Below are 23,318 nucleotides of genomic sequence, written 5' to 3'. Positions count from 1 at the left end.
TAGATCCAGACACCAGTATGTCTGCCAGAGTCAGAGGAGGTTCATATCCCGATTTCTGCCTCTCTCTAAACTTGCCTGTTTTAATCAACCATACAGGCTGGACTAATGGGAAAAAATCACTTGTTGACTAACAGCTCTCATTTGTGTTACATATTTTTTGCATACTTAAGTTACAAACTCCAAAGTGTAATTTTGAATTTTCCTTAAAATGTGTTGAATGCCATATTCTTATTTTACTTAGAATGACCAAAATGTGTCATTTAATAAGCTCAACTTATTAGAATAGAAGTAGCACAGAGATGCCATTTATGGAGTAAATGTGACTTTTTATTCAGGCATTGAAAACAGCAAATGATGTGTGCTGCTGCTGCTGCTAAGTTGCTTCAGTCGTGTCCAAATCTGTGCGACCCCATAGATGGCAGCCCACCAGGGTCCCCCGTCGCTGGGATTCTCCAGGCAAGAACACTGGAGTGGGTTGCCATTTCCTTCTCCAATGCATGAAAATGAAAAGTGAAAGTGAAGTTGCTCAGTTGTGTCCGACTTTTAGCGACCCCATGGACTGCAGCCTATCAGGTTCCTCCGTCCATGGGATTTTCCAGGCAAGAGTACTGGAGTGGGGTGCCATTGCCTTCTCCAAAATGATGTGTAAGTGTATGTATATATACATGTGTGTATATGTATATGTATGTGTATACATATGTTTATATATATACTGGGCTTTGAAATTTTATCTTTTGCATCTTTTATGTATAAGAGTCACACTGTTAGGATAGGGAATCAGCACAAGCTATAGGTTTTGCTCAGTTTACAACTGTGAATACTGAGGCCAATGTTTTTTGTCAAGCAAGTCTATGGATACTACAGTGAGCAAAGCTTAGATGAGAACTGAAATCCTCCCTACACACTCGCATTTTGTTTCTACTAAGAAATTGGAATATGCTGCTAGCAATTCAAAAACCAAAATATTCCATTTCATCTGAGGAAGTTGTTAATACCAATTGCAAGTTATGAAAGTCATTTTGTTCACTAATTATGAAACAACAAGGATCTCAAGACCTTCATGAAAATAATAAGCATTTCTAGAAAGAAGGAAAAAAAAGACAAAGATATGACTAAACAACCACGGGGAGAAAAAAATATCCCAAAAGTTTAAAATAAAGAACTGAAATCTTCAGTTTGAAAAGACTCACTCAATCTCAAACAATGTTAATGAAAACACTCACAGAATTTTAGGCATATCCTAGTGGAATTCCTGATTCCAATAAGTCGCTCAGTCGTGTCTGACTCTTTGCGACCCCATGGACTGTAGCCTATCAGGCTCCTCTGTCCATGGGATTTTCCAGGCAAGAGTGCTGGAGTGGATTGCCATTTCCTTCTCCAGGGGACCTTCCCAACCCAGGAATTGAACCTGGGTCTCCCGCATTGCAGGCAGACACTTTACCGTCTGAGCCACCAGGGAAGCAACAAGACTCTAGAGAAATTTTTTTAAGCTACTTGCAAAGTAATGAGAGTCAGACTAGCATGGAACTATTTACCCACAACCCTAGAAGCCAGCAGACAGTGAATGAATAGCCGCAGACAATTAAGAGAAAAGAGGACAGATCAGGAATCTTATTTCCAGGAAAGATATTAGTTATTCATCAGAGTAAAAGGAAAACATCTTTACCCATGCTCGAATTCAGAGACTTCAAGGTATCTGAAGAAAATAATAGAAGTCTTCTGAACATTGGGTAAGAACAGGGATGACAAGATAGGAGCAGATGGCAAGACTGATGCTGCCATTGAAAAGAGGTGATGTGAGTATAAGGAGAGAATCCTTCAATCAGAGGAGAAATACTGTTAGAGGAAACTTAGCAATGATCTGCAACTACAAGCTTTCATTTATTTCGACAAAACCCACATATGGGGTGTGCATGCTAAATCACTTCAGTTATGTCTGACTCTTTGTGAGCCTATGGACTGCAGCCTGCCAGGCTTCTCTGTCCATGGGATTCTCCAGGCAAGAATATTGGAGTGGGTTGCCATGTCCTCCTCCAGGGGAACCTTCCTGGTCCAGGGATTGAACTCAAGTCTCCTGTGTCTCCTACACTTTCAGGCGGATTCTTTACCACTAATGCCACCTGGGAAGCCCCATGTAAGGGGCAAGGGTACGCTAAACAGAAAATATAAGAGTGAAAAGAGAACATCGTAAAGTTCCCATGTCACTGCAGGGGGTGGGGGATAAACATGTCAAGCAAGCCTATTGTCATTATTGATTTTATTATGGTTTTATCATTTCATTATTAAATTATGATTTATTATTTACAATAATAAATAGATATTCAATTAAGATGCTCTGAATATGACAGTGACTTAGTCAACCACGAAGTGTAGCAGATCTTTCAAATTACAGAGGGAAGACTTCCTCTGTAGTCTGTAAAAGAAACTTCCTCATTTCAACAAAAATAAAAGAAAATACCACAACCAAGGAAAATCAAAATAAACATAATGTTGAAGGAGTAAAATCAATATAGGGCTTCCTTGGTGGCTCAGCAGTAAAGAATCTGCCTGCAATGCAGGAGACACAGTAGACTCAGGTTTGATCCCTGGGTTGGAATGATCCCCTGGAGAAGGAAATGGTAACCCACTCCAGTATCTTGCCTGGCAAATCCCATGGACCAAGGAGCCTGGCTGGCTACAGTCCATGGGATCGGAGAGAGTTGGACACGACTGAACAACTGAGCACAAACACACTAAATCAACATACAGTTATTGTACTGAGTGAGAAAATGGCCTGAATTCAACTACTGAAAGAAAAATGGACATTTTGGATTTTTTAAATGTAGCACAAACACTGGAAGGAGGAGGCTCAAAGGTTGCCTCAACTCCTCCCCTGAACTCTGGGGAGGAGCAGATGCTGGAGACACCCAAGAGATGTTTTTTCTCTCAGATGATGGAGTTCAGGAACCACTGCTTCAATGCCTAGGTGACAAAATCAAGGCTCAAAATGAGCCTGAGGGTTCCCCTTCCAGCTTCCACCCAGAACACACCATGAGACATGCACATTTATTAAACACAACCTGATCTTGCCCATTCACACTTCACTGCTTTCAAAGTGGTCTTTCCAAAACCAGAATTCATCAGATCACCCACATGGTCTCCATTGCCCATAAGTTCTGGAAAGAACGTCTTCTAAATGTAGAAAGAAGGTCCCACTTTTCCCAAATGCTTCTACAACAAAGAACCTCCTATTGTTCCAGAATCATTAAAAGATGATTTTGTTAAATTTTACATTGAGATCTATAGAAGACTGAGAATCACCAAGATTTCTTTCCCTCTTAATTCACCAAATAACAAAACTGGTAATTTCTCTTATTTGAGATTCATGTTATTTCTCCACTACTTCAACATGGTACAGAAAGGTAGTGGATATTGGAATCAGATGTATTTGAATTCTAATCTTGGTTCTGCCACTAAATACTAGGTAACCAAACACTTAGCCTTTCCTGAGATTCTTCAAACATTATCTAAGAATGCCTACCTCTTCGAGGGATGAGAAAGCCTACCTAGTTGGGAGGATTAAAAATATGCCAAAGGAAGGGAGCTGCAAGAACTTAGTTGACTTCAGTTTTGGTCTTTACTTTGCATTTAGAGTCTTTAAAACAGTAGTTGCTGAATAAATGGATTGTGATGATACTTTGAATATGATGACCTAAATGGGAAGGAAATCCAAAAACAGAGGGAGAGGATATATGCATACATGTAGCTGATTCACTTTGCTGTGCAGCCGAAATGAACACAACATTGTAAAGCCACTATACTCCAACAAGAATTAACTGTAAGAAAAGCATAGAGATTGCCTTAAATTAGGAGCATAGATGCTCAAGTTCATTTAATAAGGAATGCCTTACCAATGATAAATCCCTGAACCAGCTGAATCAATTATATAAATTAAAGGAGCAAAATACAGCTAGAAAAAAAAATTGTTAAGCAGTTTACTATCTCCATCTAGCCATTCATGCTCCAATTTTGCCACCAAATAGGAAAACAGCTTGTCGTGTGGCGTGGTTTTCTGCGTGATGAGAGGGAATGTTGATTTGATTCCATCAAAATTTAAAATATATATCATTCCAGAAGTACAATGTATTAATCAGCTTAGTCTGACAACTGGAAATAATTCCACCTAGGCTGGATCGATCCTTCCACGGTGGTAACACCACTGTTAATTTGAATCTCCTGAGCATAATATCACCACAAGTGCCCAGTCGGGTTTGGCGTACTGGGACACTTTCTAGCAGTACAAACAACCCCTTCAATGACTTGAACCAAAGTTCTTGGGAGAAAATCCACAATCCCTCATGTGGCACATAAGGTCTGAATAGTCTAGCTTCTGCTTTCCCTTCCAGCCTCATCTTGCACCATCACCAACTCTTTCCCTCTCTGTCCTCAGGCACATCCATCTTCTTCCTGCTTTCTGACTTACTTCATTCCTTCCTGACACAGGACCTTTGCACTTACTCTTCTCATGATATGAAATGTCCATGATATGAATGTCCCACCATTCTCCCCATTTATTCTTATTTATCCTGCAAATCTCAGCTCAAGGACCACTTAAAAGACTTGAATGAACCCCACCCACTACCTGCACCTCCATATCCACCCAGTCTACACAAGTTTTTTTGTTACATCCCCTGATAGAACTGAGTTCTGTCTGTAATTGTCATTTCATTCACAAAATTATCTGATTTGCCTCTCTCCAGCCTTTCAGTTAGTTTCATGAGAGCAGGGACTAACCTGGTTTTGCTCACCATTATACACACAGAGGCCAGCACAGGACTGCCTACATGGCAAGTTCTTGGTGCTGAATGAATGAATGCATGAGTGAATGAATGAATGAATATCGATCCCCGTGCTATTCCCTGTTGCTTGTGCAGCTAAAGGATTTCACTGGCTGTAGAAAAGGTATAGTGGCCCCAAACTACCCTTGGGACCTATAAATAATTCCTCATTCCTCTTAAGAGCTTTGGAGCCACCTTGAGCCACCACAAGCTCAAATATTTGATTAATACACTTTTTTTTTTCTTTGAAGATAAAAATAAAGTCTGCTTTTGGTACCACTGCAAAACTTATTTCTAAATAAGAGTATACCAACCAAAGTTCTGCCTGCACTTTTAGTGTTAGTAAAACTTCCCAAAGTAATATAATTTCACTTTGTTTTTTCCCAACCTTGGGAACATGGCCCAGACTTAAAGATAAAACGAAAATAATTGAAAACATACCCAGTAAGAAGTAGAAGAAACACATATTAATTTCATCGTTGGTAGCATTATTTAAAATATTCAAATAGAGTCTGATATACACCATATAAGAGAAAGAATTGAGGACTTCAGAATGATTTTTTTTTTTAGTGTCTTCAGAGGCTAAGGACTGTTTTACATTGTCCACTGATCCTTGGCCTTTCACAAGGACCTTGACATTAGTGCTAAAAAATCCCTGTGGCAGCCAGGGCATTTCTGACAAAAGACCACCCAGATAAGATTAAAATAAAACTCCTTCTTTTCAAAGCCCTTCCATTTTATTTTCTCCCAGCCAAATGCCAGGCCTACTTAATTTTCATTCTGTTGACACAAGTCATTTTGCCTTTCATCTTCCTCTGAGAACAGTAAGCCACTCTTCTATTTTATCCACTATAAGTTAACTTCAAGCAGGTAATGTAAAATTTTAATGATCTGATGAGACATTTTTCATCTTAAAACAGTGACATAAATGCTGTTAGCCATGACCTTGGGCTCTTCTGTAATTGTTCTTACTTTCTAAAAAACAAACAAAAACTTTCTATTTGGTGCCTAACTTTTCCACCTTTGATTTTTCTTAATGTTCACTTGAATTATAACTTAATAATGCATATTCAATAAGTCACTTACCTGCTAGAATTTCAACTTGGATGCAGAAGAGAAAGAAATACCAGAGGTCTGACTTCATGTTTGCCAGAAGCAAATGCAGTTTTCTCCTTCAGTGTTTAAGCCTGACAGTGAATTCACGTCCTTAACTGTTTTCTATTTGCTGGAAAGGAAGTGGGTTTGGTGGGGGTTGATGTCGTGTCACACTTACCATCAAGGCAAGGAGGTGTCTCTGAAGTGATGTCAATGTCAGTGGCATTATTGCTCATGGAGGTTAAGTTTAATTCATGGATTATTATAATCTGTTATATTTATTTATTTGGCTGCACAGGATCTTAGTTTCAGCATATAAGATCTAGTTCCCTGACCAGGGATTGAACCTGGGTACCTCCTATATTAGCAGCATGGCTTCTTAGCCACTGGACCACCTGAGAAGCCCCTTACTCCATGGATTACTGATGATTTGGAAGACAAAGGAAAACTTCGCCCTCATTTCAATTGCAAGAAAACAAATGAAAGAGACAACACCTGCTCTTTTTAGAACCAACCTATTCCCTCTGAATGAATAGTTGTTGGGTATAGCATGACCTAAAATTAACCATATGATAAATAGCATGTATTTTGATGCATTTCTATCTTATGCTATTTGCTCCAGAGATAGAAAGCCTTTGAAATAGGACAAGAAATACATAAAATTACTACAGAACTTTGGGCTTCCTTGGTTGCTCAATGGCAAAGAATCCTCCTGCAATGCAGGAGACATGGGTTCAGTCTCTGGGTCAAGAAGATTCCCTGGAGGAGGGCATGGCAACCCATTCCAGTATTCTTGCCTGGAGAATCCCATGGACAGAGGAGCCTGGTGGGCTACAGTCCACAGGGTCACAAGGAGTCAGACATGACTGAGCGACTAAGCACACATGCATGCACTACAGAACTTTAAATAATGATATCTGAAGGAGCAGCAACACAGAAGTCTAAGAAAGAATATTTTTTATGGCATTCATTGTAGATGGTAATTTTCCAAGTGATAGAGTCAGTTTTAATCTAACTTAAACCTTGCCTCTTGATGAAAGTGAAAGAGGAGAGTGAAAAAGTTGGCTTAAAGCTCAACATTCAGAAAACGAAGATCATGGCATCTGGTCCCATCACTTCATGGGAAATAGATGGGGAAACAGTGGAAACAGTGTCAGACTTTATTTTTGGGGGCTCCAAAATCACTGCAGATGGTGACTGCAGCCATGAAATTAAAAGACGCTTACTCCTTGGAAGGAAAGTTATGACCAACCTAGATAGCATATTCAAAAGCAGAGACATTACTTTGCCAACAAAAGTCCATCTAGTCAAGGCTATGGTTTTTCCAGTGGTCATGTATGGATGTGAGAGTTGGACTGTGAAGAAAGCTGAGCGCCAAAGAATTGATGCTTTTGAACTGTGGTGTTGGAGAAGACTCTTGAGAGTCCCTTGGACTGCAAGGAGATCCAACCAGTCCATCCTAAAGGAGCTCAGTCCTGGGTGTTCACTGGAAGGACTGATGCTAAAGCCGAAACTCCAGTACTTTGGCCACCTCATGTGAAGAGTTGACTCATTGGAAAAGACTCTGATGCTGGGAGGGATTGGGAGCAGGAGGAGAAGGGGACGACAGAGGATGAGATGGCTGGATGGCATCACCGACTCGATGGGCGTGAGTTTGGATGAACTCCGGGAGCTGGTGATGGACAGGGAGGCCTGGCGTGCCGCGATTCATGGGGTCGCAAAGAGTCGGACACGGCTGAGCGACTGAACTGAACTGAACTGAAACCTTGTTTTGCAGAATATAGCAGAGTCTGTGCTAAGCCACTTCAGTTGTGTCTGACTCTTTGTGTTCCTTTGGACCGTAGCCTGTCAGGATCCCCGGTCCATGGGATTCTCCAGGCAAGATTACTGGAGTGGGTTGCCATGCTCTTCTCCAGGGGATCTTCTCAACCCAGGGATCAAACTCGCATCTTTTATGTCTCCTGCATTGGCAGGTGGGTTCTTTATCACTAGTGCCACCTGGGAAGCCCCAGCAGAGTCTGTAGAGAAAAGGGATTCTGAATCTATGGCTTCAGATGAAGGCAAGAAAGCTGAAGAGCCTTCCCATAGTGTCTCTCTGTGCAAGGAGATAGAGTAGACAACAGTAATAATAATATAAAGAATTATGTTTATATGTATATAAATATTTATATGAAATGTGCCATGTGCTCTGTCACGTCCAGCTCTTTGTGACCCAAGGACTGTAGCCTGCCAGGCTCCTCTGTCCATGGGATTTTCCAGGCAAGAATTCTGTAATGGATTGCCTTTACCTCCTCCAGGGGCCTCTCCGACCCAGGGATCAAACCTGCATCTCTCTAGTCTCCTGCATTGTAGGTAGACTCTTTACCTGCCGAGTCATCCAGGAAACCCCTTTGTCTGAAACAATGCATGTTAATGCAAAACATATAAAATTAAATGTAAAATGATATGTATTTAATATGCATAAAATATGTAAATACAGCTAATATTATGTTTTTTCACATTTATTTATGTGGATTATTTGCTATATATTTATATAATGTTTTACACATGTATTAATTCATTTAATCCTCTTAACCATCCGATTAGATGGGGACTACTATTTGGAGAAGGAAATGGCAATCCACTCCAGTACTATTGCCTGGAAAATCCCATGGACAGAGGACCCTGGTAGGCTACAGTCTGTGGGGTCGCAAACAGTTGGACACAACTTCACATTCACATTCACATTCACACTAATCCTCCCATTGTACAGATGAAGAAAACTGAGACACAGAGTGGTAAAATACCTGGCCCAAGTCATTTAGTTAGTAAGTGGCAGTGCTAGGATTTGGAGCTTGTGGCTCCAGAATTCTCACTCTTAACCAAGCAGGTGAACCCAGTCATGCCAAGGCCTACCAAGCTTATCAGTCAGAGGTCTGAACCAGCTTCCAGAATGCTGGATTCAGGCTGGGTTTCTAGGGAGTAACAGGGCAGGATCAACCCTCAGTCTACAGAGTTGACACCCAAGTGAGGTGCTGGAATCCGCTGGGCAGGGCAACAAAGGGGTCAATCCAAATGTCCAGGCTCTGAAGCAGAATCCAGGATAGACTATAAGAAAGCAATTAAGGATACTGGACCAGAGTCAAGGGGTTCTAAAGGTAAGGTAGGAGGCTGTTCCTATAGTGATTTCCAAGCTGCTGAGGCTTCCCAGATACCTTTTTCAGGGCCCCTGAGCCTCCATAGTGGGTATGAAAGATGCTATTTGAAGCTGATTAGCACCAACGGGGCCACAGGTATCTTGGGAATCTGCTACCCCTGTTTCCTTCCTTTCCCTTCTCTCTATCCCAGACAGCATTGCGGGCAGATTCTTCACTGTCTGAGCCACAGAGCAAGACCACAACTAAGTTAGAAAAAGTCAGTTATTCTTCCCTGCTGTCTCTGAGGGCAAGGACTCCAGTACAATGTCAGTGGGACTCTTGATGCTGTCAGGGACAGACAGAAAGGAAAGGAAGGAGATACGGTTTACTGGGGCTTCGCAGGTAGCACAGTGGTAAAGAATCCTCCTGTCAATGCAGAGAACACAAAAGACACAGGTTTGATTCCTGGGTTGGGACGATCCCCTGGGAAACGGAATGGCAACCCACTCCAGTAATCTTCCCTGGAGGATTCCATGGACGGAGAAGCTTGGTGGGCTATATATAGTCCATGGGGTCGCACAGAGTTGGATGCTGCTGCTACTGCTGCTAAGTCGCTTCAGTCGTGTCTGACTCTGTGCGACCCCATAGACGGCAGCCCACCAGGCTCCGCCATCCCTGGGATTCTCCAGGCAAGAACACCGGAGTGGGCTGCCATTTCCTTCTCCAATGCATGAAAGTGAAAGTGAAGTCGCTCAGTTGTGTCCGACTCTTAGCGACCCCATGGACTGCAGCCCACCAGGCTCCTCTGTCCATGGGATTTTCCAGGCAAGAGTACTGGAGTGGGGTGCCATTGCCTTCTCCGACAGTTGGATAGGACTGAGCAACTAACACTTTCACTTTCTTTTCCAACCTAGTTGTGGCCTTGCTCTGGAACTAAGAATGGAGAGACTTTACTTCATTTGATAAAAGCTGCTACAAATTCGAGAGCTCAGCTGCAGTTGCACAGAGGAAAATGGGGGTGGGGGATCTGATAACGAACATTTATTGAGTAGCTGGGGATTCCCAGGTGGCTCAGTGGTAAAGAATCTGTCTGCCAATACAGGAGATGTAGGAGACATGAGTTCGATCCCTAGGTTGGGAAGATCCCCTGGAGAAGCAAATGGCAACCCACTCCAGTATTCTTGCCTGGAGAATCTCCTGGACAGAGGAGGCTGGCAGGCTACAGTCCATGGGGTCACAAAGAGTCGGACATGATTGAACATGTGCACAAATAGCAAGTATTCAGTTCATTGGGTTCAAAAGGTTCATTGGGTTTTTGCGTAAAATCTTATGGGAAACCCCCAAATGAATCTTTTAGCCAATCCAATGCTATGTACCAGACACTGTGTGCCGCATGAATTATCTCACAACCATTCTCTAAAGTATATCTCATTATTATTCCCATTTCCCAGATGAGGAAACTGAGATTTAGAAAGATTAAATAAGTAGTCCAGGATCACACAGCTGATAAGTAATAGAGTCAGGTCAAACACAGACAACAAAATTCTGAATTCTATACTCTTAATTACCACAATAGGCTCACATGCTGGTCTTCATTTATCTGGCCAGAAATTACTGGTAACATGAATTTTTGGCCTCAGATTTTGGTGGAAGAAAGACACTTAGGTCCTTGATGAAGTTCCCAAATATCTGAATGCAAAAGAGATTTCCTATAAAAATTGAGATGCAATGTTTCTATCTCAAGGGGAGAAAAGTTACCCAAACTATGGTTGGGTTCTGCTTTAGTTCAACTGAATATACATGTTTTCATTTGATAGGAATCTGTTTGCTTTTTCCCAACCAAAAGACTTCTCTGTTTTAAGATTCTTGGTTGAAACTGAGCTTGAAGCAAAGCAGGCGCTGCATCAACAATGTAGACGGTACTCATATCAAAGACCCCTCCAAGGGCTCTTTCCCTCACCTCCTCATCTCAAAAAATCTCAGTTCAGAAAATAATTACTTGTGGTTTTAATTATTCAGAACTACTTTTCAAGTGCCTGGAAAACAAACTGGGCAGAAATTTCCATTCACCCCACAGGAAGCACTCTTTGTTTGCTTTTACTTTTTTCACTTTTTCATTCCATGACTTAAGAGGGTTTTGATTTGTGTGTGCAGATGCCTAGCATGCGGGTGGGAATGGAAAGTCTGTTACATTAAAGGTGCCGTGTTTATTATTACTTGCCTTGCGAGCACTGGGGTTGGGGAGACTATGTGCTTGCTTGTTTGAAGTTCTGCAGGTGAATACCTTTCTTTTGCTTTGCTTGAAACTTATTGAAAGCAACAATCACAGGTGTAAGACAGCCCACACACCAAGGCCAGTGAATCCGAACAGTGGGGCTGAAAAGGACCCCCAAACTATCTCTGCTTCATTTGAGCTTGGCTTGCTCATCTGAAACAGAAAAGCACTGGAACAGAAGCATTCTTCCTAATCGAAATTATTTCTCCTCCTGTGTCTCCATTTGTTGGGCAACGCCATCGTACAGTCAGCTGGGAACCTGCATGTCAGCCCTCTCTGCTCCACTATTTCACCAACGAGCCCTGTTATTCTACTTTCTTGCTCTCTTCCACATTGTTCTTCCTCCTCTCTTGTCTCCAGCATCTCTCTCTGGATCTTTCTGTCCCACTCTTGCCTGGTTTCAATCTGTCTCCACACTATACCCAGAGTAAGCCATCTTTGTAAAATGTAAATCTGATACAGCTGCTTCCCTGATTCTCACTCCCCCCAGCCTCCTGCCAGCCTTAGATAAGGCCCAGACTCCTTACAAGACCCTTTACAACAGGGTTCCAGTGCAGCGCCATCTCTTGCCACATGTCTTCTTTCTTCCTCCTGCACTCAGTGCTTCAGCCACATTGAATGGCATATCATTCTCCAAGTTCCCCAGCAAACTCTTTCTCCAACCACCAGGAGCCTCTTCTTGTCCTCACTTCCTTCGTTCCCACCCCAGCCTCCCTTCTTCTGCCAAAATCCTACCAAACTTCAAGTCTTTGCTTACATGTCCATCAATTTATCAAAGAAGCCTTTCCTGACCCATTTACTCCATAGTTAGAGGCCACTGGGTGGCTTTTCTGCATCTGCCTAAATTCCCTCTGTATCCCTCATCCCAAGACTCATTACACAAGTGTGGTGGCCTGTTTGCTTCCCTGCTGGACTGTGAGCAGCATCAGAGCAAGGACGGAAGATACACTGTCTTCAGCCATATCCTCATGGTCTCACACAGTGCCTGGAGCTGACTAGATGCTCCATAACTATTTATTGAATGGGTGAGAGTTTGAAGAATCCTCGACTTTTGAAGAAACTATATTACCTCAGGAACCATCAGCAATACTGCTCTTAGAATGATTATCTGAGAGCAGGAAGTTAGCAAGATGTGTTTGTATTTCACATTGAAATTAACTCAGTCATATAATAATCATCTTGATTTATCTCTTTTAACTGATCATTTGTCCATCCCTAATCATTAAACAAATAAACATTCCATTTTAATAGCAAAATAATAGTTTCTCATTTAAAAGTTACTAATTCATCCCTAAAGCCCTGAAAACTAAAAGTATATTTCAGTTAGTGGTGAAAAAAATCAGTGTAAGATGTGACTATGAAAGTGAAAGTCACTCAGCCATATCCAACTCTAGTGAAAGTGAAAGTCACTCAGCCATGTCCAACTCTTTGCACCCTATGGATTATACAGTCCATGGAATTCTCCAGGCCAGAATACTGGATTGGGTAGCCTTTCCCTTCTCCAGGGTATTTTCCCAACCCAGGGATTGACCCAGGTCTCCCCCATTGCAAGCGGATTCTTTACCAGCTGAGCCACAAGGCAAGCCCAAGATGTGACTATAATGTGAAATAATTAATATTTTTGACAACAAAAAAAAAACCCCACTTAGTCACTTTGGCCTCCATTCTGATAATGGTGCCATTGTCCCAAACATCACAAAGCACTTCTCTAGATCCCATTTCCTCCAGAATCTCCAGCTTATATTTCTCTCAGTCCCACCTTTCACTCTTGGGTGGCCTTCTATAGCTGCTTCCCTTCTGTTTATAAGTGTGCTAGAATCGCTTCAACCATTAACATATATGTGCATATTTCTTCTGACCATACAGCCCCAGCCATTGACTTCTCTCTCTTCTTTCTTAGTAAAAAGACCTCACTCAGACTCACTCAGTCCCTGTCCTTCACTAATTCCTAGATTTTCCTCAATCCACTGTTTGTTGGTTTCTGTCTCTATCATGTCATTGGAACTGCTCTCCCTAAGCCTACCCATGACCTCCACATTGCCAGCTCCAAACAGCACTCTCCCTCCTTCCTTTCCTTGACCTCTCTGAATCATTTGATGCTATGCTTACTTTGTGTTGATGTTACACTTACTTTATGTTGAAAATGGTACCACCTGGTCCTGATGGAATTATCAGAACTAAAAATATTCTGATATATTCTGTGTTGAATCAGGTCTAACTCTCAGAAGGAAACTTTTACCTTCCTAATTTCAAACAGGTCATCACAGCCTATCTGTGGTCTGCCTCAAAGTGATTGGTCAGATCATTGCTCCTTACTTTTTAACTTCCATCTCTCAGACCCTTTTTTCCAGTGCCAGTCCTTCTAATTCCTCTTTCCTCCTCAATGTTGATGTTGATGTTGACAGTCCCCAGAATTTGAGCTTCATCCTCTGCTGTCTTCATTCTAAATACTCCACCTAAGTGACCAAGCAGATAATGTCACTGTTAATTTAAAAATTAAATGGGCTAACATACCAGCACCATTTTTCTTGTGTGACTTTTTTTCTTTGAGTGGCTTGACACAATAGAAACTTATTGGCTTCCAGTTACAGAGGCTAAGAGTCTAAAATCATGGTGTCAGCAAGGCCATGCTCCCTCTGAGGCTCTGAGTAGAACCTTTCTTTGCCTCTTCCTGGCTTCTGGCAGTTGCATGTATCCTTGGTGTTCTTGACTCACAGTTCCATCACCCCTGTCTCTGCCCCTTGTCCTCACATGGCTAGCATTGTTGAAAGGAGTACATCATCTTTCCTGAAAGACTGAAATTCAAAAGATTTGCAAGCTCATGTGTATACAAAGAGGCCAGCAGATAAAAGAAATGAATGAAGTGGGCCTGGTAGAAGGCAATGGGGAGTGATGGAAACTGGGGGACACAGGAGAGGACATGGGAGAAGCAGCCAATCAGATCCATTGCTACAAGGAAATACAACTCCAGTAGCCATATCTTCTGCTTTTTTCCAAATACATGTATGAAACTCCAGTCTTTGTAGGAAACGTCCCAATTTTAAAATTTTGCAACTTATTCAAAAAATTTAAAATCCATTATCAGTGAGCACTCTGGGGGCAGGGTGAGGGGACAAACAATACGTATCTGAAGATCCAGTTTGGTTTAACTCCTCCTCTAAAGGATAACACTCAGTTCACACTACAAACCCAGGCATACCAAGTCAGAAGACTTGTTCTAGACCTGGATGTGTCACTCAATAACTGTGTGGCCCTGAGCAACAGGCCTAATCTTTTTTAACACAAGTTTACTAATTTATAACCTCAGAGGATTCTTGTGAGAAAAAGATAATGGATATAAATGCTCTTAAGAACTGTTGCTGCTGCTACTGTTACATGATACCAAAAAATCTAGTTATTATAATTTTTAAATTGCATAACTTTTTCCTAAGTGTTTGATATTTTTAAAATATATCATATTTCGACTCTTCTTGAATTCTTATACATAGGATCTGGATTGTTGACCCTCTTTCAAAAAAATAAATAGCATGATTGACCTTCTTTGAATGGCTAATTCAGAGTAAGATTTTAATAACCTCTTCCCAGTAATTTATATATTTTTAGAATATTAAAGTATAAGCTTACAAAATTCATTCCATTTCAAAACGGTTCTTTTTTTTTTTTCCTTGTAAGCACCTTGAGAGCTTTCTTTGTAAGCACCAGGTCTTCCCTGGAGGCTCACCTGGTAAAGAATCCACCTGCAATGCAGGAGACCTGGCTCCGATCCCTGGGTTGGGAAAATAACCTGGAGAAGGGAAAGGTTATCACTCCAGTATTCTGGCCTGGAGAATTCCATGGACTGTATAATCCATGGGGTCACAAGGAGTCCGACTCAACTGAGTGACTTTCACTTTCACTTAAGGGCAAAGGTCACCTCTTCTCCAGTTTCTATTTAAAACCTAAATACCCTTCACACAAGGGGCTCAGCTAAGCCAGAATACAACATTGGAGCTTGATATTAACGGACACTACAAAGAAGTCAAATTACATTAGTTTTCCTTGGTTGGGCTTTGTGTGAATGGATGACACCTACTGGTATAAACTGAAAATTTGCTTTTTCTTTTTAAGAACTAAAATAAATGTTCACCATAAGCCAAAATGAAGAAAAGAAATGAAAAGAAAACTACATCCATTAGAGTTCAACACTTTCAAAATGTAATTACCAGAAGTACAAGTCAAGGATTCCATAGAATCATGAGAAAATGTTTTTAGAGTAAGTGAAAAAAGCAAGATATATGTATTACAGGAGTACAAAGTTAATGTTTACATTTTTATATAAAAATTTACAAAGAAATAAATAAAAACTATACATTAAAAGTTGAAAGGATAGGCACTAGAATGTTAATTTGCTTGTATTACAAATGATTAGTTTTCCTTTGTGTTTTTCTGCACTTTTGCAAATTTCTCCTATGACCATATATCATTCACATAACAGGAATAAACAAGCACAGTGTGTGTGTATATATGTGTGCGTGTGTATGTGTATAATTGTTTCTTTCCTAAAAGTTTTATGAAATTACTTCATGTATGAGAAAACAGAATGCCTAAGACAAAAAGGATTAAAGTGATTAAAAAGCTTAATAAAAAGCTGTAAATGTTGGCCAGGCAAGGCCTCTGATTTGTTTCTTTTTTTAAAATATCCCAAGTGATTTTCCAAGTGAAGCTGAGGGTCATTGTCAAATTTTTACAAGTTCTCCCTGTCTAACCTTCCCACCTCTCAAATTCCTTTGGAATTTTGACTTCATACAGGATTGGGTATTCAGACTTCCGTGTTCCTCATTCTGAGCTTGGGAGCATCCTATAGCCTAGCAACTCAAAGCTTTCATAAACCATTTTATTTTAAAAGTCAAAAGAAAGTTTGACAGATATAAAACTAATCCCAAATTTCTTATCAATATTCATCTTTATTTCTTAATTTACTGTTTCATGTTTTGAGTAGACCTCGGTGACTATAAGAAATTAATTTGTGACAAGAGTTTTCCCCATTCTTAAGAGTTGAACTACTTGAGAAGAGGGGCAAAGATATTGCAAAGGCTAGTTGGGTCAACAGAAAATTAAAAGAGCAACAATAACTAAGATAGGCAAATGAGTAGCTGTTTTGGACTCAGGATAAATCAAGAAAAATCAGAGATGGCAAAAAACGTTTGATGGATAAGATAAAGTGAATACCTTGATGATTAAAGTAGGTAAAGGAGATGATAAGAGACAGAAAATATGTTAATTCACATTTGTATGGTACAGTTTGCATGCAAGGTAAGTCACTTCACTTGTATCTGACTCTCTGCGACCCTATGGACTGCAGCCCGCCAGCCTCCTCTGTCCATGAGATTCTCCAGGCAAGAATACTAGAGTGGGTTGCCATGACCTCATCCAGGGGATCTTACCAACCCAGGGATTGAACCTGTGTCTCTTATGTCTACTGCATTGGCAGGCGAGTTCTTTACCACTAGTGCCACCTGGGAAGCCCAATATTGATACCTACACATGCTTTATATGTTAAAAACCAATGACTTGCTGAGAATAGTCGTTATCATTCCCGTGTTGTAGGAATGGAAACCTGAGTCTCAGAGAAGTTAAATGCTTTGTCCAAATTCTCTAAGCCAGAGTCAAAACCCAAGTCATATAATTAATCATATAATTAGATTAGTGTTCTTGTGTTTAGAAAGAAAGAGAGAAACAAAAGTATAGGCCTTACAGAAGATTATTCTGGAATCTTCATTCTATTTCAGTCTCTCAGACTTTATGTTTTCTGATGCCTAAGGAATGCAGTTATAAATAATCTTGGTCTCAGCCTCATCTCACAAGAGTTAGTCACTCAGTCGTGTCCAACTCTTTGTGACCCCAGGGCTGTAGCCTGCCAGACTCCTCTGTCCATGGAATTCTCCAGGCCAGAATACTGGAGTGGGGAGTCATTCCCTTCTCAGAGGATCTTCCTGACCCAGGGATCAAATCCAGGTCTCCTGCATTGCAGGCAGATTCTTTACTGTCTGAGCCACCAGACCCCCACAAAACCACTGGTTATTTGCCAGATTATAGATTCACTGGCATGTCCAGACGTATTTGATGTTACCTTCTCATAAGCAATTTGATGTAAAAATAAAAGCAAAGTTTTGATGGGTGGTTATAAAGCCATAAAAATTAATGTTACATTTTATTATCAAAACTCCCAACTTAAATTATTAGAATTGTGTCATGACAGTTACACTAGGTTTATTACCCAGACACTGTGAACCTAGCCTGAACCCTCCCTCAGCCAGAAGATGAGCAGTTTCCTCAAATGGCACACTGAATCAAAATCTTCAGGAAGCAGGGGTGAGGACTATGAGGAAGTTGTCAGAGTGATACTCAAGTTCATCCAAAAGAAGAAATGTTTTTAGACTAGACCTGCCATATATTAAAACATACTATTAAGTTATAACAATTAGATCATTTTATACTGGCACAGGTACAAAGGTAGACAATTCAATGGAAAAGAGTACATATCCAGAACTAGGCACTTGTGAATATAAAAATTTAATACATATTTTAAAGCAGAAAAAGTGCTGAATTAAGAGACAAACAAATTATAAATAATTCATAGAAGTTCTATTTTTATTCTTTAAAAAACATTAACTTGAGCAAGACTATCTTAGCATGAGGAAAAGAAAACATATGTACACAATGTTAGAAGAAAAGGCAGAGATGAGATTTTTTTTTTTTAATTTTAAAGAAAATTCATCTAAGACATGTACCTTTTTAAAATATGGTTCAAATGGCCAATTTTCTGGGATTCAGGAAATTGGAACAAATAGAAAACTGAATAGATTTTTAACCTTGGAAGAAAATGAAAATGAAACCAGGGGACTAGCCTGTACAAAAGGGCTGAACCCCATCTGTTGTACAAGCAAGTTGTTCAATGACTTTAAAAAAGTAGATAACGCTCAAGCTCTGGACCACTAGAGATACAGACTGAAGATTTTCAGTTTATTTTGTGAAACTGAGATAATGCTGGTAACAAAATCAACTCAAACAAGGTCCACAGACCAAATCTCATTTATGAGTATCGATACAAATGCTCCAAGCTAAATACTAAAAAAAATCTAACCCAGTGGTTTATTAAAGGAATAACTCACCAATTGGGATTTACTCCCTAAATGCAAGAATTTCTTAATATTAAGAAATCTAAATCTCATTAACTAAAAGGGGGGACATATACAATCATCCCAATAGATGCTGAAAAGAACTTCAATGGTCATGTTTTTAAAAAGAAAAATCTGTTATTAAAGCAAAACTAGAAGGATGCTTCTTAACCAGATGAAAAGTTTCTACCTCATATCACTAGACATTATCATCTTAATTACAAAAAAGCTGAAGGAATCTCCTAAAGTTTGGAGGAAAGCAATATGCCCATGGGTTTTCAATGTTCAGTAAGACATTTGAAAGAAACAAGTGCTATATATTTTTTAAAAGAGGAGAAACAATCATCAGATATATGTTCAATATAATTGATTACTAAGAAAATCCAAGAGAATAAACTATAAAGGTGTTATGATTAATAAGAAAGTTTAGTAAGGCAGCCAAGAACAAAATGAACAAAGAAAAACATATAGCTTTCTATATGTTATGAGAAAAAAACGAATGTTTGAAAACTTCAAGGGAAAAATAACAATAAGTACATACAGTCTATATCAAGAAAGCTATGAAACTTACTAAAACATAACAAAACATTTGAATAAATGGAACAGCACACAATCCTTCTGACTGGGAAGACTCAATGTGATAAAAATAGGAATTCCCTCCGAATTAATTTATTGTTGTTGTTCAGTCACTAAGTTGTGTCCAGTTCTTTGTGACCCCATGGACTACAGCACACCAGGCTTCCCTGTCCTTTGCTATCTCCCAGAGTTTGCTCAAACTCATGTCCACTCAGTTGGTGATGCCATCCAACCATCTCATCCTCTGTCATCCCCTTCTCCTCCTGCCTTCAATCTTTCCCAGCATCAGGGTCTTTTCCAACTTGTCAGTTCTTTTACTAGTAAGCAAAGAAAAACAAGATACATGAAACCATGACATACTCTTTTGTTCTACCCAGTAGTACAAAATACTTTCAAAAAGTATTTAAATAATTTTTAAAAGATATGAGTAATATGTTGAAGGTATTAAATAAAATCTAATGTTCAGTTTTGGTAAGAAAATGGGCACTTTTTCCACAGCTGGTGGAAGTGAGCATTGACACAACCTTCTGAAGGGCAATTTGATCATAAAAATCAGGTCTTAAAGTGCATCGCACAATCCCATGGCTCAACCAGCATCTTTCCAGGAAGCCTCCTCTTCCATTTTATGAGACCTTTCCCAACAGGTCAGGACCCTCAAGTGAAGCTACAGTGGACTCCAGATCCATATACAGATGTGCATCTACATTATAAATTATGTCTTCATAGCCATGTATCAATATAGTCAGCCAAATGATTGGATGAATTTTATTCTTTAATTATTTAGTGTTGGGTGGAAAAATCCTGAACAATAATGTGGCACAATATATACCTACTTCATCTTTGAAAATCTGCTCTGGAAATAGCCTTGGAAACACATTTATGGCCTGAAAGAAGATAATAGCAAAACAAATAGAAAATGTAACAGGAACTATTCTGTGTATCCTTCCCAGACTGAGTGAATGAGGCTCTGGAATACAGTTAATGTAGCTTAAAGATTTATAGGAAACAAGAGCAATTTCTAAGCACACTGTATCATTCATCACTCCAGTAGCCTTGTTGCTATTCTATTAAAAAAAAAAAAAAAAAAAACTAAAAATTATTTGTTACATATTTCTCTGGATGGCCCATAACTGAATTTTGCATTATTTTAGCAAATAAGTGATATTCTTTATAACTGATAGGTGACATCTATTCTCAAGAAAAAAGTGCCAGCTTACAGCCTGTAAAATATCTTATTTTTCTGCTAACAAACGTATTTTCAACGATGCTAATCTACCCACGCCTGCAGTGCAACGTGGAATTGAATCCATGCCACTTGATGATAAACAAGACGTGTAGAACTCAACGTAAACAAATATGTTTGCCAGGAATTTCCATTATAAGTGACAGAAACTCAAACTGACTTAACAAAAGGAATTGTGGCTTATATGAAAATTATAAGCCATAATGAAACTAAAACTAAGTTCAAGGGAACTTTAGGTACAGCTAGATCCAAAAATCTATCTTTATTTGTATCCCCTTTCTGCTGTTTCCTGTGTTGGCTTCACTATGAGGGAGTTATTCCAAGGAACACTGAGCTTACAAACCTGTGTTTGTAAACCTTGCAAACCTGACAGCTTATAAAGGCTGTATTGTACTAGCAGAAGCCCTACATCTTATGCATGAGGCTGTTATGGAACACAAGAATGTTTTTGACATAATCCCTTTAGCAAAGGAGATGCAGAGCTCTGTTTGGCTAAGCTTAGTCATGTGCCTATTCCTGGAGCCCAGGGACAAGGTCAGCCCCATCCCCACCACTTAAACCGAGAGTTAGGGAAAAATAGCCCCTGGAGAAGGCAATGGCACCCCACTCCAGTACTCTTGCCTGGAAAATTCATGGACGGAGGAGCCTGGTAGGCTGCAGTCCATGGGGTCGCTAAGAGTCGGGCACGACTGAGCGACTTCACTTTCACTCTTCACTTCCATGCATTGGAGAAGGAAATGGCAACCCACTCCAGTGTTCTTGCCTGGAGAATCCCAGGGACAGAGAAGCCTAGTGGGCTTCTGTCTATGGGGTCGCACAGAGTCGGACATGACTGAAGCGACTTAGCAGCAGCAGCAGCCCCTAAAGGCTCATCACAAGGGCTTCCCTTGTGGCTCAGCTGGTAAAGAATCCGCCTGCAATGCGGGAGACCTGGGTTCGATCCCTGGATTGGGAAGATGCCCTGGAGAAGGGATAAGCTACACGCTCCAGTATTCTGGCCTGGAGAATTCCATGGACTGTATAGTCCATGGGGTTGCAGAGTTGGACACGACTGAGTGACTTTCACTTTCATTTTCAAAGGCAAATCAAGGTACTGTTAGCAGGAAAGAGGAAAAGGAATGTAGGTCAGACAAAAACAGCTGAAGTCTGCACAGACACAAACAGAAACATTCTTCCTACATCTTGATGTTGGGAATAAAGTAAATGCCCAAGACACAGTATGAAAACTCACTGTGGTGGGATATATGACAAAACTTTTAGACTAAATAATTGACAGTGATTAAGAGAAGCTTTTTCTTAAGTCATTTCATCAGTCAAAATAGAGAAGGAGAAAAATGGGGGTGTAGGATTAGCACTCATCCTTTGACTGTTCCGAGGCCTTGAATAGTTTGCCTCGTGTGTGTGTGTGCTCAACCGTTTCAGTTGTGTCCGACTCTTTGCAACTCTATGGACTATAGCCCATCAGGCTGTTTGTCCATGGGATTCCCCAGGCAAGAACACTGGAGTGGGTTGCCGTGCCCTCCTCCGGGGATCTTCCCGACCTAGGGATTGAACCCATGTCTCCTGAATTTCAGGTGGATTCTTTACCACTGAACCACCAGGAAAGTCCCAGTTACTTCATATGCAATAAGAAAGGAAACATGTGGAGTGAGAATGACCTTTTTCACCCTGCTCTGAACTTTGGGAGGCTGACCCTACAGACCACATCAACTTCCTCAACTTCTGGCTTGCAATTGCTTGCAGCTGGGGGAAACAGGAGGGTGGGAGGAAAGTGAAGCTTAGTACTTATTCCCTAGACTACCTCCCTTCAAACCCATAGCTTCTGTCTGGGAGCCCTCCCACAGCTACTCCTGGCTACCCTAGCTCTCCTGGGTTCTGGTGAGCACTCCTTCCCCTTGACCTTCAGATCTAGAGGTGGTAATGGCTTCCTGCTGTTGCTTGCCCTGGGATATTTCTCCATCTCTAATGGTTTTCTTTAACCCTGCTTACACCTTTGCAAATAGTCTCTTTATTAAACTTTCCTCAATTACTCTTGCTTGAGTTCATTGCCTATTTCCCTTGTGTGTCTGTTGGGGGATTTGGGGGGGTGGGGTGATGCCCCCATTGATCTGAAAACCAATCTTGTAAAGAGATGAATTTAGTAGGTGCCTCACTACCTATTGTTATTTCAGGGGTGAGACAAGGAAAAAAAAATCTCACACACTCACCACACACACAGCTGTTGATGTACTCATTGACGGGTGAATTTTCTTTAAGTGGAGACAAAGCCTTTCATTACACTATCTGGAGATGACATACCATGCAAATTGCTCTGAGTTAAAATTGCTTCATTATATCAGATTCTTTCTTCAGAGATAGTATAGCATTAAATGAAGGGAGATAGAACAGTGAGGCAGAAAGTCTGATTAGTATAAACAAGATGATGACAACATAGTGGAGAAAGGACTCAGGAATAAAAAGACTGTGGGTATACCAAAGACAGACTTTTCCAACTTGTAATTTAGAAAGCTAGCTCTAAAGCTAAGCGTCTCTTCTCTACTACCTCCCAACACTTCAGAACAAGACTGTATTTGGAGACAGGGCTTTTAAAGAGGTAGTTAAGGTAAACTGAGGTCAAATGGGTGGGCCCTAATCCAGTATAACCAGCATCCTTATAAGAAGAGGAGATTAGAGCACAGAGTAAAGAACCTGTGAAGACACAGAGGAAAAAACAGCCATCTATAAGCCAAGGAGAGAAACCTGGAGCAGATTCCTCCTTCATAGCCTTCAGATCAATCCAATTCTGCCAACACCTTAATCTTATACTTCTAGCCTCCAGGATTGTGAGAAATTTCTATTGCTTAAGCCACTCAATCTATGGCACTTTGTTATAGCAGCCCTAGCAAACTAACACACTCACCTCCAAGACTCCTAAAGTAAAGATTTCTAGGGAAAAAAGTCTCCTCCATCAGACCAAGAAAACCAAATCAATCCATTATGTTAGTATAATGAAGCTGAAATTTATATATATATAAATCCTCAGGTGACTTAGCCATTTTC

General features: G+C 40.4%; 1 protein-coding gene across 3 annotated transcripts in view; it reads right to left on the bottom strand.

The window, feature by feature from the left end:
• ICOS (inducible T cell costimulator) overlaps positions 1 to 22,864 on the bottom strand; it is a 42,187-nt gene extending 19,323 nt beyond the window's left edge. Inside the window, exons 1-3 of one of the 3 annotated variants that reach the window (XM_006055039.4) lie at positions 22,487 to 22,862; positions 13,620 to 13,759; positions 5,904 to 6,042 (exon numbers count right to left, since the gene is read on the bottom strand). In XM_006055039.4, coding sequence (XP_006055101.1) covers positions 5,904 to 5,961 — 58 coding nt within the window. In that variant the 5' untranslated portion in view covers positions 5,962 to 6,042; positions 13,620 to 13,759; positions 22,487 to 22,862. Of the gene's footprint in view, positions 1 to 5,903; positions 6,043 to 13,619; positions 13,760 to 22,486 lie in introns of all 3 variants that reach the window. The other 2 variants (XM_044937487.2, XM_044937488.2) reach the window with 2 other exon arrangements.
• Positions 22,865 to 23,318: the final 454 nt, after the last annotated feature.

Source organism: Bubalus bubalis, chromosome 2 (assembly GCF_019923935.1).
Source record: "Bubalus bubalis isolate 160015118507 breed Murrah chromosome 2, NDDB_SH_1, whole genome shotgun sequence".
Lineage (NCBI taxonomy): Eukaryota > Metazoa > Chordata > Mammalia > Artiodactyla > Bovidae > Bubalus > Bubalus bubalis.
Note: the sequence above shows the minus strand (reverse complement) of the source record. Positions and strands in the feature narration are given on the sequence as shown.